The sequence below is a fragment of the Anomalospiza imberbis genome, unplaced genomic scaffold (genome assembly GCF_031753505.1).
Source record: "Anomalospiza imberbis isolate Cuckoo-Finch-1a 21T00152 unplaced genomic scaffold, ASM3175350v1 scaffold_1306, whole genome shotgun sequence".
Taxonomy (NCBI): domain Eukaryota; kingdom Metazoa; phylum Chordata; class Aves; order Passeriformes; family Viduidae; genus Anomalospiza; species Anomalospiza imberbis.
The window spans coordinates 1-18956 of record NW_027099703.1 but is presented as its reverse complement, the minus strand read 5'-3'; the positions used below and the strand labels follow the sequence as shown (position 1 = coordinate 18956).

General features: G+C 59.4%; 1 protein-coding gene across 1 annotated transcript; it reads left to right on the top strand.

Annotated features, from left to right (window-relative positions):
- Window positions 1-560: 560 nt before the first annotated feature.
- On the top strand, window positions 561-18951 carry LOC137466039 (heterogeneous nuclear ribonucleoprotein L-like; the record flags this gene model as incomplete). Its single annotated transcript, XM_068177976.1, has 11 exons — window positions 561-830; window positions 2257-2375; window positions 3473-3710; window positions 4819-4904; window positions 5978-6074; window positions 7698-7770; window positions 13545-13616; window positions 14621-14913; window positions 15985-16106; window positions 17202-17403; window positions 18925-18951. Coding segments are annotated over exons 1-11 (1566 nt in total), but the record flags the coding sequence as incomplete, so codon positions are not given.
- Between the last annotated feature and the right edge of the window lie 5 nt (window positions 18952-18956).

The following is an 18956-nucleotide window of genomic DNA, read 5'->3' as shown; positions in this document are numbered from 1 at the left end:
AGCTCCTGCAGTAACTCTGAGGCGCGGGGAAGGTCCCACATGCGCCGGCCAATCCCAAGCGAAAACACCAGCAAAAACGACCAATGGGAGCGCGCCGCTGAGGTCGTGGGCGTTGATCGACGTGCAATTCAGCCAATGAGTGAGGCGGCATGCCCGGTGGGCGAGACCAGAGGCCGGGGCTCCTCGAGATGAGCCAATGGCGGCCGGATGATGTTGATCGACGTCTTGTGGCGGCGGTGGCGGCGGCGCGCCGGGCCGAAGGGCGCTGTGGGAAGAGGGAGGCGGGATCTGCGGGTTGGACAAGAAGAAGGGCGGGGCCTCGCCCTGACAGGCAACCGCTCCTCCAATCAGCGCGGTGGGCGGGCGGACCGTTGCGCGCGGAGACCAATGGTATCCTCAGGAGGGCGCTGATGGGCAGCTCAGCGGACCAATAAGCGCTGGGCGTTTTCTGCGACCGGGCAAATCGGAACGGCGTGCGGCGTCGCGGGTGTGGCGGGAGCGGCGTCAGCCAATGGGATGCCCGGACCGGCTTGATTGACGCGTGGGCGGGCCAATGGGGGCGTGTCGTGGGCGGGACGGCGGAGCGGGGCGCCATGTCGAGGCGGCGGTGGCGAGGCCCTCAGGGCGCCGAGAGTGGCGGGCGCGGAGCCGACATGGGGAAGATGGCGACGGGCGGCGGCGGCGGCGGCTCGGGCCGATATTACGGCGGCGGTGGCGGCGGCGAGGGCGGGAGAGCCCCTAAACGCCTGAAAACCGAGAGCGCGGAGGCGCCGCCTCACGGGCCCGGCGGGCCGGGGGGCGCGGGCGGCGGAGCCGGAGCGGGAGGAGCGGTGAGAGCCGGGGGAAGGCGGGGAAGGGGCTTGGTGTGGGGAGCGGGGGTAGAACAGCCCCTCGAGGCGGGGAGGAACGCTGTGAGGGGGCAGAAATGGCGGGAAGGGCTGGGGGGGCGTAGAAAGCCTCGTGAGAGGCAAAAAGGGGAAAGGGGAGCTGAGGGCAGGGAGAGAGATTTGTGTGAGGGGGAGAAATGTGGGGAGGGGATTTCTGAGGAGATCAACGCGGCTGGAGGGGCTGAGGGGTAAATACTGGGGGGTAAAAAATCTTCTCCGAGGGGCAAAGACTGGGAGTGAGCGCAGAGAGGGGGTAGAAAGTTTTCTGCGGGGGTAGATGTTGGGGAAATAAATGGCGAGGGTGAAAGGTTGAGGGAGCCGATATTGAGGGGGGTAAAAGGTTTTTCTTGAGGCGGTTAAGTATTAGGGGCAGATGTTGAGAGCGGGTGGGAAATGGTTTTCGAGGGGTTAAACGTTGGGGGATAAATATTGAGAAAGAATAAAAGATCTCTGAGGGGTGAACGCTTAGGGAGGGAACAAGTATCGTGGGGGTGAATTTTTAGCGGGAGCGAAGATTTTGGGTGGAAAACGCTCCTTGGAGGAAGTTAAAGTCTAACGGGTGCCCGGGTCCCGTTTTAACTCGGCCTGGCCCCAAAGCTGCGGGGTTTGGGGGTGTCCCCGTGGTTGTGGGGTGTCCCCAAGCCCTCAATGTCCTCAAACCCTGCAGGGGCGTCCCCAAACACAGCAGGGGTGTCCCCAAACCCTGCACGAGTGTCCCCAAACCCAGTATGGTGTCCCCAAGCCCAGCAGGGGTGTCCCCAAGCCCTCAGTGTCCCCAAACCCTGCAGGGGTGTCCCCAAACCCAGTGTGGTGTCCCCAAACCCTGCAGGGGTGTCCCCAAGCCCTCAATGTCCTCAAACCCTGCAGGGGTATCCCCAAACCCAGCAGGGGTGTCCCCAAGCCCTCAATGTCCTCAAACCCAGCAGGGGTGTCCCCAAACCCTGCAGGGGTGTCCCCAAACCCAGTGTGGTGTCCCCAAACCCTGCAGGGGTGTCCCCAAGCCCTCAATGTCCTCAAACCCTGCAGGGGTATCCCCAAACCCAGCAGGGGTGTCCCCAAGCCCTCAATGTCCTCAAACCCAGCAGGGGTATCCCCAAACCCAGCAGGGGTGTCCCCAAACCCAGTGTGGTGTCCCCAAGTCCAGCAGGGATGTCCCCAAGCCCTCAGTGTCCCCAAACCCTGCAGGGGTATCCCCAAACCCTGCACGAGTGTCCCCAAACCCAGTATGGTGTCCCCAAGTCCAGCAGGGGTGTCCTCAAGCCCTCGGTGTCCCCAAGCCCTCAGTGTCCCCAAGTCCAGCAGGGGTGTCCCCAAGCCCTCGGTGTCCCCACGCCCAGCAGGGGTGTCCCCAAGCCCTCGGTGTCCCCAGGAGAACTACGAGGACCCCCACAAGACGCCGGCGTCGCCCGTGGTTCACATCCGCGGCCTCATCGACGGCATCGTGGAGGCCGACCTGGTGGAGGCGCTGCAGGAGTTCGGGCCCATCAGGTGGGGACGCGGGGGGACACCGGGGTGGGGACATGCGGGGGACAGTGTGCTGGGGACACGGGGACACTGGGACGGAGTGCTGGGAGCACGGGGGACAGCGGGGTCGCTGTGGTGAGGCGCTGGCGGTGACGCTGCGGCGGTGACACCGTGCTAACGGTGACGACGATCCTGCGACAACGGTGACGCTGCTCTGCTGTCCCGTGTCACACGGAGGCGATGCTGGGGGTGGTGACACCTTGGGGGGGTGCCACCACGGTGCCAATGTCCCCCTGTCCCAGCTATGTGTGCGGATGTCAGGGGCTGGTGGCACCACAGGGTGGTGACACCATGAGGTGGTGACACCGTGGAGCGATGCCATCACGGTGCCAATGTCCCCCTGTCCCAGCTACGTGGTGCGGATGTCAGGGGCTGGTGGCACCGTGAGGTGGTGACACCATGGAGCGATGCCACCACAGGCTGATGCCACCACGCTGAGCCTGTCCCCCTGTCCCAGCTACATGGTGGGGATGTCAGGGGTTGGTGGCACCGTGAGGTGGTGACACCATGAGGTGGTGACACCGTGGAGCGATGCCACCACGGGCTGATGCCACCACGCTGACCCTGCCCCCCTGTCCCAGCTACGTGGTGGTGATGTCAGGGGCTGGTGGCACCGTGAGGTGGTGACACCATGAGGTGGTGACACCATGAGGTGGTGACGCCATGGAGCATTACCACCACGGGCTGATGCCACCACGGTGCCAATGTCCCCCTGTCCCAGCTAAGTGGTGGGGATGTCAGGGGTTGGTGATACCGTGAGGTGGTGACACCATGAGGTGGTGACACCATGGAGCGATGCCACCACGGGCTGATGCCACCACGCTGACCCTGTCCCCCTGTCCCAGCTACGTGGTGCGGATGTCAGGGGCTGGTGGCACCATGAGGTGGTGACACCATGGAGCATTACCACCACGGGCTGATGCCACCACGGTGCCAATGTCCCCCTGTCCCAGCTACGTGGTGGTGATGGCAGGGGCTGGTGGCACCATGAGGTGGTGACACCATGGAGCGATGCCACCACGGGCTGATGCCACCACGCTGACCCTGCCCCCCTGTCCCAGCTACGTGGTGGTGATGCCGAAGAAGCGGCAGGCCCTGGTGGAGTTCGAGGACATCCTGGGCGCCTGCAACGCCGTCAACTACGCGGCCGACAACCAGATCTACTTCGCCGGCCACCCCGCCTTCGTCAACTACTCCACCAGCCAGAAGATCTCGCGGCCCGGCGACAGCGACGACGCGCGCGGTGTCAACAACGTGCTGCTCTTCACCATCCTCAACCCCATCTACTCCATCACCACGGTCAGCAGGGCTGGGAAAGGGGCTCTAGTGGGGTTCACTGGGATTTACTGGGGTTTACTGGGGGTATGTGGGGGTTTGGGGTCACCAGTACCCCCAGGGCTGCTCTTCACCATCCTCAACCCCATCTACTCCATCACCACGGTCAGCAGGGCTGGGAAAGGGGCTCTAGTGGGGTTCACTGGGGTTTACTGGGATTTACTGGGGTTTACTGGGATTTACTGGGATTTACTGGGGTTTACTGGGGTTTACTGGGGTTTACTGGGGGTATGTTGGGGTTTGGGGTCACCAGTACCCCCAGGGCTGCTCTTCACCACCCTCAACCCCGTCTGCTCCATCACCACGGTGGTTGGGGTTTGGGGTGTCCTAGCTTGGTTTTGGGGTTTTCTTGGGATGAGTTTTTGGGGTCCCAGGTTGGATTTTGGGGTCCCAGGTGGGTGTTTTGGGGTCCCGGGCTGCATTTTTGAGGTCCCAGGTGTGTGTTTGGGGTCCCAGGTTGGATTTTGGCATCCTGGGCTGCATTTTTGGGGTCCCAGGTTGGGTTTTCGGGGTCCCAGGCTGTATTTTTGGGGTCCTGGGCTGGGTTTTGGGGTCCCGGGCTGTATTTTTGGGGTCCCGGGTTGGATTTTGGGGTCCTGGGTTGGGTTTTGGGGTCCCGGATTGGATTTTGGGGTCCCGGGCTGTGTTTTTGGGGTCCCAGGCTGCATTTTTGGGGTCCCGGGTTGGGATTTGGGGTCCCAGGCTGCATTTTTGGGGTCCTGGGTTGGGATTTGGGGTCCTGGGCTATATTTTCGGGGTCCCAGGTGGATGTTTTTGGTCCCGGGCTGTATTTTTGGGGTCCCAGGTTGGGTTTTGGGGTCCCAGGTTGGGTTTTGGGGTCCCGGGTTAGGTTTTGGGGTCCCAGGCTGCATTTTTGGGGTCCTGGGCTGCGTTTTTGGGGTCCGGGTTTGGGTTTTGGGGTCCCAGGCTGCGTTTTTTTGGGTCCGGGGTTGGGTTTTGGGGTCCCGGGCTGCATTTTTGGGATCCTGGGTTGGGTTTTGGGGTCCCGGGCTGCGTTTTTGGGGTCCCGGGCTGCGTTTTGGGGCGCCCCTGACCCCGCCGTCCCCCGCAGGACGTGCTCTACACCATCTGCAACCCGTGCGGGCCGGTGCAGCGCATCGTCATCTTCCGCAAGAACGGCGTGCAGGCCATGGTGGAATATCCCGCACCGGCCCCCGAGCCCTCCTGCGGTCCTGGGGGGGTCCCCGAAATCCCAGCGCCCCGAATTCCCCCCGGGAACGGGCGCCCAAGGGGGTGCCAGCTCCCCGGGATCGCTCGGGTGGCCCCACCTGGCTCCGTCCCCCGCGGGCCCGGCGCTCTGAGATCCCAAAATTCCCCAGGTCCCGTCGGGAATTCCTGAAACCCCCTTGGGCGTTCCCCAAATCTCGTGTCGGGAATTACCCAAATCGCGTCGGGAATTTCCCCCAGTCCCGTCGGGGATTCCCCAGATTCCACCCGTCCCACTGGGAATTCCCCAAATCCCATTGGAATTCCCCAAATCCCATTGGGAATTCCGCCAATCCCCTTGGGAATTCCGCCAATCCCCTTGGAATTTCCCCGATCCCATTGGGAATTCCCCAAATTTCCCAAAATCCCGTTTGAATTCCCCCGGTCCCATTGGGCATTCCCCAGTCCCGTTGGAATTCCCCAAATTCCATTGGAATTCCCCCAGTCCTCTTGGGAATTCCCCAAATCCCGTTGGAATCCCCCTGATCCTGTTGGGAATTCCCCAGATCCCATTGGAATTCCCCAAATTCCACTCATCCCGTTGGGAATTCCCCAAATTCCATTGGAATTCCCCCAATCCTGTTGGGAATTCCCCGAAATCCCGTTGGAATTCCTGAAATCCCGTTGGGAATTCCCCAAATCCCGTTGGAATTCCCCAAATTCCATTGGAATTCCCCCAGTCCTGTTGGGAATTCCCCAAAATCCCGTTGGAATTCCTGAAATCCCGTTGGGAATTCCCCAAATCCCGTTGGAATTCTCCAGATTTCCCCGATCTCATTGGAATTCCCCTGGTCCCGTTGGGAATTCCCCGAAATCCCGTTGGAATTTCCGAAATTTCCCCAAATCCCGTTGGAATTCCCCTGTTCCCGTTGGAATTTCCCAAATTTCCCCAAATCCTGTTGGGAATTCCCCTGGTCCCGTTGGAATTTCCCAAATGTCCCCAAATCCCGTTGGAATCGCCCGGTCCCGTTGGGAATTCCCCGTGCTTTCCTTGACGGGCGCACGTTCGACTCGGTGCAGAGCGCGCAGCGCGCCAAGGCCTCGCTCAACGGCGCCGACATCTACTCGGGCTGCTGCACCCTCAAGATCGAGTACGCCAAGGTGGGCACACCTGGGAGGACACCTGGGGGGACACACCTGGGATCACACCTGGGATCACACCTGGACACACCTGGGATCACAGCTGGGATCACACCTGGGATCACACCTGGACACACCTGGGGACAGCTGGGATCACCTGGGGACAGCTGGGATCACCTGGGGACACCTGGGATCACACCTGGACACACCTGGGGACACATGGGGACAGCTGGGGACACACCTGGGGACACACCTGGGATCACACCTGGGGACAGCTGGGATCACCTGGGGACACACCTGGGGGCACACACCTGGGGGGACACCTGGGATCACCTGGGGACACACCTGGGATCACACCTGGGGGCACCTGGGGACACACCTGGGATCACACCTGGGGGCACCTGGGGACACACCTGGGATCACCTGGGGACACACCTGGGGACACACCTGGGGGGACACACCTGGGGACACACCTGGGGGGACACACCTGGGATCACCTGGGGGGACACCTGGGGACAGCTGGGGGCACACCTGGACACACCTGGGGACACATGGGGACAGCTGGACACACCTGGGGACAGCTGGGGGCACACCTGGGATCACACCTGGGGACACACCTGGGGACACACCTGGGATCACCTGGGGACACACCTGGGATCACACCTGGGGGCACCTGGGGACACACCTGGGATCACCTGGGGACACACCTGGACACACCTGGGGACACACCTGGGGGGACACAGCTGGGGACACACCTGGGGGGACACACCTGGGATCACCTGGGGGGACACCTGGGGACAGCTGGGGGCACACCTGGACACACCTGGGGACACATGGGGACAGCTGGACACACCTGGGGACAGCTGGGGGCACATGGGGACAGCTGGGGGCACACCTGGGATCACACCTGGGGACACACCTGGGATCACCTGGGGGCACACCTGGAAACACACCTGGGTAAAGCTGGGGGCACCTGGGATCACACCTGGGCACACCTGGAGGGACAGCTGGGGACAGCTGGGATCACCTGGGGGCACACCTGGAAACACACCTGGGGACAGCTGGGGGCACCTGGGATCACACCTGGGGACACATGGGGACAGCTGGGATACACCTGGGGACACACCTGGAGACACCTGGGGACAGCTGGGGACACACATGGGGACAGCTGGGTACACCTGGGAGCACACCTGGTACACCTGGGCACACCTGGGGATACAGCTGGGGGAACACCTTTGTACACCTGGGGGTACATTAGGGGATACACCTGGGGATACACCTGGGCACACCTGGGGCAGCTAGGAATACATCTGGGTACACCTGGGTATGTACCTGGGGATACACCTGGGACACCTGGGGATACACCTGGGCACACCCGGTGCACACCTGGGGACATGTGGGACATCTCGGAACACACCTGGAGATACCTGGGGGTGCCTGGGGACACACCTGGGGGTACCTGGGGGTACTTGGGGACACACCTGGGGGTGCCTGGGGACACACCTGGGGGTACTTGGGGACACACCTGGGGGTGCCTGGGGACACACCTGGGGGTACTTGGGGACACACCTGGGGGTGCCTGGGGACACACCTGGGGGTACCTGGGCCCAGGTGGGCAGGTGCCAACCCCCTGTGCCCCCCCAGCCCAGCCGCCTGAACGTGTTCAAGAACGACCAGGACACCTGGGACTACACCAACCCCAACCTGAGCGGGACAGGTAAGGCAGCCTGGCCTCACCTGGGCTCACCTCAGCTCACCTGGCATCACCTGAGCTCACGTGGTGGCCTCACCTGAGCTCACCTGGTGTCACCTGAGCTCACGTGGTGGCCTCACCTGAGCTCACCTGGCCTCACTTGGCCTCACCTGAGCTCACGTGGCCTCACCTGAGCTCACCTGGTGTCACCTGAGCTCACCTGGTGTCACCTGAGCTCACGTGGCCTCACCTGAGCTCACCTGGTGTCACCTGAGCTCACGTGGCCTCACCTGAGCTCACGTGGCCTTACCTGGTGTCACCTGAGTTTACCTGGCCTCACCTGAGCTCACCTGAGCTCACCTGGGACCTGCCCCGCCCCCACTCTGCCCCGGGGGCCACCCCTGGGGCTTTGGGGTCACTGAGGGGGCGTGGTCGGAGCTCACCTGGGCCAGGGGGGTCCTTCCCAAAATTTGGGGAGTCCCTGGAGCCCTTCCCAAAATTGGGGGGGTCTCAGGTGTCCTTCCCAAAAATTGGGCAGGTCTTTCCCAAAAACTGGGGGGTTCCTTCCCAAAACTGGGGGGGAAGGGTCTCAGGTGTCTTTCCCAAAATTTTCTTTCCCAAAATTTGGGGGGCATCCTTCCCAAAACTGGGGGGATCCCAGGGGTCTTTCCCCAAAATTGGGGGTCCGGGGTTGGGGTGTGGCCTTCGCCGGCTCTGATTTAGCCCCGCCCCCTCCTCCTCCTCCTCCTCCTCCCCCCACCACACGGTGGGGGGCCCAAGGAACCCCCCCCCCCCCAAAAAAAAAAAAACCTGGGAGAGAAAATTCCAGAACCCTGGAAAAAAACACCCCCCCAAAAACCACCGGCGGCAGCAGCGGGACCCCCCGGCGAGGGACACGTCCACCGCCCACGGGCGCTTCCCAGAAAAATCCCAAAAAACCCCATCCCAAAAAACCGGGAGCGGCGAAATCCGGGGCCTCCTCCGGTGGGAGTCTGGGGAGGTTTCGTGGGAATTCTCTGCCCCGAGAGGCGCAAACCCGGCGGGTTTTGGGAATTCTCTCAGCGTCCGCACGTCCCGAGGACGTTTCTGTAGGAATTGTCAAATTCCCAAGGCACAAACCCGGTGGTTTTTTAGGATTTCAGCAACACGGACACGACCCGGGAACATTTTCCTAGGAATTTTTTCACTTCCAAGGCACAGTTTGGGTGAATTTTAGGAATTCTCTCAACATCAGCACAGCCCAAGAGAAATTTTTGTAGGAATTCTCTCATTTCCAAGGCACAAACCCGGTGGTTTTTTGGGAATTCACTCAACATCAGCACATCCCAAGGATATTCCTTAGGAATTCTGGTAATTCCAAGGCACAGTTTGGGTGGATTTTAGGAATTCTTTCAACATCAGCACAATCCAAGAGGTTTTCATGGGAATTCTCTTATTTCCAAGGCACAAACCCGGTGGTTTTTTGGGAATTCACTCAACATCCGCACATCCCAAGGATATTCCTTAGGAATTCTCTCATTTCCAAGGCACAAACCCGGTGGTTTTTTAGGATTTCAGCAACACGGACACGACCCGGGAACATTTTCCTAGGAATTTTTTCACTTCCAAGGCACAGTTTGGGTGAATTTTAGGAATTCTCTCAACATCAACACAACCCAAGGACATTTTTGTAGGAATTCTCTCATTTCCAGGGCACAAACCCGGTGGTTTTTTGGGAATTCTGTCAACATCAGCACATCCCAAGTGTACTCCTTAGGAATTCTGGTAATTCCAAGGCACAGTTTGGGTGGATTTTAGGAATTCTTTCAACATCAGCCCAATCCAAGAGTTTTTCATGGGAATTTTTTCTATTCCAAGGCACAAACCCGGTGGTTTTTGGGAATTCACTCAACATCAGCACATCCCAGGAATGTTTTTGTAGGAATTCTCTCATTTCCCAGGCACAATTTTGGCAAATTTAGGAATTCTCTCAACATCAGCACATCCCAACAGCATTTCCTGAGAATTCTGGCACTTCCATGGCACAAACCCGGTGGTTTTTAGGAATTCTGCACTGTGGACACATCCCAGGAACATTTTTTAGGAATTCTCTCATTTCCAAGGCACAAACCCGGTGGTTTTTTGGGAATTCTCTCAACATCAGCACATCCCAGGAACATTGTTGTAGGAATTCTGGCATTTCCAAGGCACAATTTTGGTAAATTTAGGAATTCTCTCAACATCAGCACATCCCAACAGCATTTCCTGGGAATTCTGGCACTTCCAAGGCACAAACCCAGTGGTTTTTTGGGAATTCACTCAACACCTGCACATCCCAAGTGTATTCCTTAGGGATTCTCTCATTTCCAAGGCACAATTTGGGTGAATTTTAGGAATTCTCTCAACATCAGCACAGCCCAAGAGATTTTCATGGGAATTCTCTCATTTCCAAGGCACAAACCCGGTGGTTTTTGGGAATTCACTCAACATCAGCACATCCCAGGAATGTTTTTGTAGGAATTCTCTCATTTCCAAGGCACAATTTTGGCAAATTTAGGAATTCTCTCAACATCAACACAACCCAAGAAATTTTCCTGGGAAATCTGGCACTTTCAAGGCACAAACCCGGTGGTTTTTAGGAATTCTGCACTGTGGACACATCCCAGGAACATTTTTTAGGAATTCTCTCATTTCCAAGGCACAAACCCAGTGTTTTTTTGGGAATTCACTCAACACCAGCACAACCCAAGAGATTTTCCTGGGAATTCTGGCACTTCCATGGCACAAACCCGGTGGTTTTTGGGAATTCACTCAACACCAGCACATCCCAAGAATATTCCTTAGGAATTCTCTCATTTCCAAGGCACAAACCCGGTGGTTTTTTAGGATTTCAGCTACACGGACACGACCCAGGAACATTTTGGTAGGAATTTTTTCACTTCCAAGGCACAATTTGGGTGGATTTTAGGAATTCTCTCAACATCAACACAACCCAAGAAATTTTCCTGGGAATTCTGGCACTTCCAAGGCACAATTTGGGTGGATTTTAGGAATTCTCTCAACATCAACACAACCCAACAGCATTTCCTGGGAATTCTGGCACTTCCAAGGCACAGTTTGGGCGAGTTTCACCAACTTCTGCACCTTCCAAGACCCCATTCCGATGGTTTTTTGGGAATTCCATGGTTACACTCCAAGGACATTTTAAATTTTTGGGAATTCAGCAGCATGGACACACTCCAAGGACACCTTTTAGGAATTCTCTCACTTCCAAGACCCGGTTTTGGTGATTTTTTAGGAATTTTATCAGCACAGTTGGCATCCACGAGCTTTGTTTTTAGGAATTCTCTCCTTTCCAAGACCGGATTTGGGGGATTTTTAGGAATTTCTGGTGGGTTTTGGGCATTTCCACAGCCTGGTTCCACTCCCATGATGATTTTTTTTTTAGGAATTCTCTGACTTCCAAGAGTTTATTTGGGTGAGTTTTAGGAATTTCTCACTTCCAAGCTCTTGTTTTTTGGGGGGGGGGAGGGGGGTTAGGGATTTCCCCACTTCCAGGTTGTTATTTTGTGGGTTTTTTTTTGGGAATTTCTCACATCCAAGACCATTTTTTGGTGGTTTTTGGAATTCTCTCACTTCCAGGACCTCATTTTGGGGTCGTTTCAGGCGTTTCCTCACCACACTTTAAATCCAAGACCATTTTTTGGTGGTTTTTGGAAGTCTTTCACTTCCCAGACCCAATTCCAGCACTTTTAGGAACTTTCTGACATCCCTGACCCCGTTCTCAGGGTTTTCAGGAATTCTCTCCCACCCAAGAGCATTTTTTGGGTGTTTTTAGGAATTTCTCACATCCAAGGCCAGTTTTTGATGGAAATCTCCCAAAACCCCAAACCCACCAGATCTGGGCCGGGGTGGGGGCTGAACCCCCCAGGAACATTCCCAGGAACATTCCAGCAACATTCGAGGAACATTCCAAGAACATTCCAAGAAATATTCCCAAGAACACCTCAGGAACATTCTAAGGAACATTCCCAAGGAACATTCCGGGAACGCCCCAGGAACGTTCCGAGAACATTCCAGGAAACATTTCAGGAACACTCCCAAGAACATCCTAAGACCATTCCAGCAACACTTCCAAGAAACATTCCAGCAACACCCCAAGAACATTCCAAGGAACATTCCAAGAAACATTTCAGGAACATTCCCAAAGAACATTCCAGCAACACTGCAAGGAACATCCCAAGAACATTCCAAGGAACATTTGGGGAACATTCCCAAAGAGCATTCCAGGAACACCTCAGGAACACTCCAAGGAACATTCCAGGAAACATTTGGGGAACATTCCAAGAAATATTCCAAGGAACATTTCAGGGACATCCCCAAAGAGCATTCCAGGAACACCCCAAGAACATTCCAGGAACACCCAAAGAACATTCCAGGAACATTCCAGCACCACCCCAAAGAACACTCCAGGAACACTCCAAGGAACACCCCAAAGAACATTCCAGGAACATTCCAGGAACACTCCAGAAACACCCCAAAGAACATTCCAGGAACACCCAAAGAACATTCCAGGAACATTCCAGGAACACTCCCAAAGAATATTCCAGGAACACCCCAAAGAACATTCCAGGAACACTCCAAGAACATTCCAGGAACACCCAAAGAACATTCCAGGAACACTCCAGCACCACCCCAAAGAACATTCCAGGAACACCCAAAGAACATTCCAGGAACACTCCAAGAACATTCCAGGAACACTTCAGCACCACCCCAAAGAACATTCCAGGAACACCCAAAGAACATTCCAGGAACACTCCAGGAACACCCAAAGAACATTCCAGGAACACCCAAAGAACATTCCAGGAACACTCCAAGAACATTCCAGGAACACTCCAGCACCACCCCAAAGAACATTCCAGGAACACCCAAAGAACATTCCAGGAACACCCAAAGAACATTCCAGGAACACTCCAAGAACATTCCAGGAACACCCAAAGAACATTCCAGGAACACTCCAGGAACACCCAAAGAACATTCCAGGAACACCCAAAGAACATTCCAGGAACACCCAAAGAACATTCCAGGAACACTCCAGCACCACCCCAAAGAACATTCCAGGAACACCCAAAGAACATTCCAGGAACACCCAAAGAACATTCCAGGAACACTCCAGCACCACCCCGGGCGCGCCCCCGGCCCCGGGGACTCTCGGGGTGCCCAGCCCGAGTTTCGGGGCGCTCGGGGCCCCGTTTTGGGGCGCCCGGGGCCCTTTTGGTGACTCTCGCCCTGTGCCGCAGGGGCCGGGGCGCGCCGGGAGCAGCCGCGGGTAAGAGGAGCCCCCTGCCCCTCCCCGGGGGGCACAAAGGAGCTTTTTGCCCCCCCCGGGATCTGTAAGTAGCCCCTTCCGTCTCCTCCTTGCCGCTTCGGTTTGGTTCGTTGTTCTTTTGGTTTTATTGTTGTTGTTATTATTTTACTTTTGCCTTTTTCCTGCTCTTCTCAACCCAAAACCTGCGAGCTCTCCAGGAGTGGAGGAGTTGACCGAAACGCCGGGTTCTGACCCCTCCCTCCCCCCCCAGCGCTGGGGAGGGGTTAATGAGCGACCCTAATTAGTGATTAACAGGCTAATTAATAGCCTGGGGGCTCTTTGCTGAGCTTGGGGGTGGGGGGGTGTGTGTGGGGAGCACCCCAAAACCTTCGGGAGGGGCCCAAATTCTCCAGGGTGTGGGGGAGGGGAGGGGGTCTGGGGAGCTGCAGCCCTCCCCCACCCCCCCCCCCCACCCTGAGCCGGGCGTGTCCCCCACCCCTCCCCCCCCCAGGAGACCCCGGTGGGAACCCCAACAAACGGCAGCGGCAGCCGCCCCTCCTGGGGGACCACCCGGCCGAGTACGGTACGGGGGCTGGGGGCAGGTTCGGCGGGGGTTTGGGGCAGGTCTGGGGGGGCTGGGGGCAGGTTCGGGGGGCTGGGGGCAGGTTCGGGGGGCTGGGGGCAGGTTCGGGGGAGGTTTGGGGGGCTGGGGGCAGGTTCGGCGGGGGTTTGGGGCAGGTCTGGGGGGGCTAGGGGCAGGTTCGGGGGGCTGGGGGCAGCTTTGGGGGAGGTTTGGGGCAGGTCTGGGGGGGCTAGGGGGAGGTTTGGGGGGGCTAGGGGCAGGTTTGGGGCAGGTCTGGGGGGGCTGGGGGTAGCTTTGGGGCAGGTTCGGGGGGCTGGGGGCAGGTTTGGGGGGCTAGGGGCAGGTTGGGGGGGCTGGGGGCAGCTTTGGGGGAGGTTTAGGGCAGGTCTGGGGGGGCTGGGGGCAGCTTTGGGGCAGGTTTTGGGGGGGCTGGGGGCAGCTTTGGGGGGCTGGGGGCAGCTTGGGGGGGGCTAGGGGCAGTTTTGGGGGGGTTAGGGGGAGGTTTGGGGGAGGTTTGGGGGTCTGGGGACAGGTTGAGGGGCTGGGGGCGGGTTAGGGTCAGGTTTTAGGGGGCTAGGGGCAGCTTGGGGGTCTAGGGGAGGTTTGGGGGGCTGGGGGCGGCTGGGGACAGGTTTTGGGGGGCTAGGGGCAGCTTTGGGGGGCTAGGGCAGGTTTGGGGGGCTGGGGGCAGCTTTGGGGGGCTGGGGGAGGTTTTGGGGGGTTCGAGGGGGGCTGGGGTCTCTCCCCCCCCGGGGGTCTCTGCCCCTTTGCTGTGGCCCCTGTCAGGGTCTGGGGGTCCCTCTCTGCCTTCGGGGGTCCCTCCCCCTCTTTAGGGCTCCCTCCCCCCCCCAGGTGGCCCCCACGGTGGCTACCACCACGGCCACTACCACGGCGAGGGCTACGAGCCCCCTCCCCCCATTTAGGGTGGTCCCCCAATTTGGGGGTCCCTGCCCCCACTTTGGGGTCCCCCCTCACCCTTTTTCCCCTCCCCCCCCCCCGCCCAGGTGGCCCCCACGGTGGCTACCACCACGGCCACTACCACGACGAGGGCTACGGGCCCCCTCCCCCGCACTACGAGGGCCGGCGCATGGGGCCCCCCCCGGTGGGGGGTGGGCACCGCCGGGGTCCCGGGCGCTACGGGCCCCAGTACGGGCACCCGCCGCCGCCGCCGCCGCCGCCGCCCGACTACGGCCCCCACGCCGACTCGCCCGTGCTCATGGTGTACGGGCTGGACCAGGCCAAGATGAACTGCGACCGCGTCTTCAACGTCTTCTGCCTCTACGGCAACGTCGAGAAGGTGGGGAGGGGTCCTCGGTGGGGTTTGGGGTAGATTTGGGGGGTCCTCAGTGGGGTTTGGGGGGTCCTGGAGGGGTTTGGGGGGGATTTGGGGGGTCCTCGGTGGGGCTGGACCAGGCCCAGGTGAGCTGTGACCGCGTCTTCAACGTCTTCTGCCTCTACGGCAACGTCGAGAAGGTGGGGAGGGGTCCTGGGGGGGGGTTGGGGGGTCCTCAGAGGGGTTTGGGGTGGATTTGGGGGGTCCTCAGAGGGGTTTGGGGGGTCCTCGGTTGGGTTTGGGGGGTCCTGGAGGGGCTGGACCAGGCCCAGGTGAGCTGTGACAATGTTCAACGTCTTCTGCGTCTGTGGGAACGTGGAGAAGGAGGGCAGGGGTCCTGGGGGGGTTTGGGGAGTGTCCCTCACCTGTCCCTGTCCCCATTGTCCTCACCTGTCCCTCACATGTCCCACCTGCCCCTCACCTGTCCCTCCTGTTCCACCTCTCCTCACCTCTCCTCTCCTGTCCTCACCTGTTCCTCCTCTCCTCACCTCTCCTCACCTGTCCTCACCTCTCCTCACGTCTCCTCACCTGTCCTCACCTGTCCCACCTGTCCCTCCTGTCCCTCCTGTCCCACCTCTCCTCACCTGTCCTCACCTGTCCTCACCTGTCCCACCTGTCCCTCACCTGTCCCTCACCTGTCCCTCCTGTCCCACCTGTCCTCACCTCTCCTCACCTGTCCCTCCTGTCCCTCACCTGTCCCACCTCTCCTCACCTGTCCCTCACCTGTCCTCACCTGTCCTCACCTCTCCTCACCCGTCCCTCCTGTCCCACCTCTCCTCACCTGTCCCACCTGTCCCTCACCTGTCCCTCCTGTCCCACCTCTCCTCACCTGTCCTCACCTGTCCTCACCTGTCCTCACCTGTCCCTCACCTGTCCTCACCTGTCCTCACCTGTCCTCACCTGTCCCTCACCTGTCCCACCTGTCCCACCTCTCCTCACCTGTCCCACCTCTCCTCACCTGTCCTCACCTGTCCTCACCTGTCCCTCACCTGTCCCACCTGTCCCTCGGGTGCTGACGTGTCCGCGCGTGCCCAGGTGAAGTTCATGAAGAGCAAGCCGGGCGCGGCCATGGTGGAGATGGCCGATGGCTACGCCGTGGACCGAGCCATCACCCACCTCAACAACAACTTCATGTTCGGCCAGAAGCTCAACGTCTGGTGGGCTCCCGGGGCGGTCTGGGGGGTCCCTGGGTGATTTTGGGGGTCCTTGGGTGATTTTGGGGGGTCCTTGACTGATTTTGGGGGTCCCAACCCTCTCCCAACCCTCACCCACCCCAACAACAGCTTCATGTTCAGCCAGGAGCTCTCAACGTCTGGTGGGCTCCCGGGGCGGTCTGGGGGGTCCCTGGGTGATTTTTAGGGGTCCCTGGGTGATTTTGGGGGGTCCCTGGGTGATTTTGGGGGTCCCTGGGTGATTTTTGGGGGTCCCTGGGTGATTTTGGGGGTCCCAAACCCCTCCCCACCCTCACCCACCTCAACAACAACTTCATGTTCGGCCAGAAGCTCAACGTCTGGTGGGCTCAGGGCTCCCGGGGCATTTCAGGGGGTCCTGGGGGGTCCCCGGGGCATTTTGGGGGGTCCCTGGGTGATTTTGGGGGTCCCTGGGTGATTTTGGGGGTCCCTGGGTGATTTTTGGGGGTCCCTGGGTGATTTTGGGGGTCCCAAACCCCTCTCCACCCTCACCCACCTCAACAGCAACTTCATGTTCAGCCAGGAGCTCTCAACGTCTGGTGGGCTCCCGGGGCGGTCTGGGGGTCCTTGAGTCAATTTGGGGGTCCCTGGGTGATTTTTGGGGATCCCTGGGTGATTTTGGGGGTCCCTGGGTGATTTTGGGGGTCTCCAAGCAGCACGCCGTCATGCCGGGGCAGTCCTGGGGGTTTTTGGGGTGAATTTTGGGGTGAATTTTTGGGGTTTTTGGGGTGCATTTTGCTGGTTTTAGGGTGGATTTTTGTGGTTTTTTCAGCTCTTTGACCCGTTTTTCCCCGGTTTTTCCCGTTTCTCCCCGTTTTCCCCCGCAGCGTCTCCAAGCAGCACGCCATCATGCCGGGGCAGTCCTGGGGGTTTTTGGGTTGAATTTTTGGGGCTTTTGGGGTGGATTTTGCTGGTTTTTGTCATTTTCTGACCCCTTTTCTCCCCGTTTTTTCCCGTTTTCTCCCTGTTTTTTCCCGTTTTTTCCCCGTTTTTCCCGTTTTCTCCCCGTTTTTTCCCGTTTTCTCCCCGTTTCTCCCCGTTTCTCCCCGTTTTCCCCCGCAGCGTCTCCAAGCAGCACGCCATCATGCCGGGGCAGTCCTACGGGCTGGAGGACGGCTCGTGCAGCTACAAGGACTTCAGCGGCTCGCGCAACAACCGCTTCTCCACACCCGAGCAGGCGGCCAAGAACCGCATCCAGCACCCCAGCAACGTGCTGCACTTCTTCAACGCGCCCCTCGACGTCACCGAGGACAACTTCTACGAGGTGCGCGCCGCCTTCGGCCTCCTCCTCTGCCTCAGCCCCGTCCTCCAGGCCTCCGCCTCCTCCTCGTCCTCCTCCTTGTCCTCCTCATCCTCGTCCTCCTCGTCCTCGTCCTCATCCTCCTCCTCATTCTCCTCATGCTCCCAGCCCTGTCCTCCTCCTCCTCATCCTCCTCCTCATCCTCCTCCTCATCCTCACCCTTGTCCTCATTCTCCTCCTCATCCTCCTCATGCTCCCAGCCCTGTCCTCCTCCTCCTCATCCTCCTCCTCATCCTCCTCCTCGTCCTCCTCCTCGTCCTCATCCTCATCATCCTCCTCGTCCTCCTCGTGCTCCTCGTCCTCCTCATCCTCCTCCTCATTCTCCTCATCCTCTTCCGCCTCGTGCTCCCCGCCCATCCTCGTCCTCATCCTCCTCCTCCTCGTCCTAATCCTCCTCCTCATCCTCCTCCTCATCCTCGTCTTCCTCGTGCTCCCCACCCCGTCCTCCTCGTCCTCGTCCTCCTCATCCTCCTCATCCTCATCCTCTTCCTCCTCGTGCTCCCCACCCCATCCTCGTCCTCGTTGTCCTCATCCTAATCCTCCTCCTCATCCTCGTCCTCCTCAGCCTCCTCATCCTCGTCCTAATCCTCCTCCTCATTCTCTTCATCCTTGTCTTCATCTTCATCCTCCTCATGCTCCTCCTCATCCTCATCCTCCTCGTGCTCCCAGCCCCGTCCTCATCCTCCTCATCCTCATCCTTCTCATTCTCATCCTCCTCCTCCTCATCCTCCTCATCCTCTTCCTTGTCCTCCTCCTCATCCTCATCCTCTGCCTCAGCCCTGTACTCATCCTCCTCCTCCTCCTCTTCTTCATCTTCCTCCTCCATCCTGACCCCCAGACCCACCCTGACCCCTCAAATCCCCCCAAACCCCCCCAAAGCCCCCACTCCAGGCCCCCCTGGACCCCCAAACCCCTCCTGACCCCCCAAGCCCCCTCCCCAAACTCCCGAAACCCCCAAACCCCCCCAAGCCCCCTCCCCAAACCCCCAAAACCCCAAATCCTCCCAAGCCCCCTCCCCAAAAACCCCAAATCTCCCCAAGCCCTCTCCCCAAACCCCCCAAAACCCGCAAATCCCCCAAGCCCCCTCCCCAAATCCCCCCCAAGCCCCCCAAAACCCCAAATCCCCCTAAGCCCCCTCCCCAAACTCCCAAAACCCCCAAATCCCCCCAAGCCCCCTCCCCAAACCCCCCAAAACCCCCAAATCCCCCCAAGCCCCCTCCCCAAACCCCCCAAAACCCCCAAATCCCCCCAAGCCCCCTCCCCAGCCCCCAAAAGCCCCCAAGCCCCCTAAAATCCCCAAAAGCCCCCAAGCCCCCTCCCCAAAACCCCCAAATCCCCCCAAGCCCCCTCCCCAGCCCCCCAAACCCCCCAAAACCCCCCAAGCCCCCCCCCAAAACCCCCAAATCCCCCCAAGCCCCCTCCCCAAACCCCCAAAATCCCCCCAAGCCCCCTCCCCAAGCCCCCCTGACGCCCTGTCCCCCCCAGATCTGCGACGAGCTCGGCGTCAAGCGCCCGTC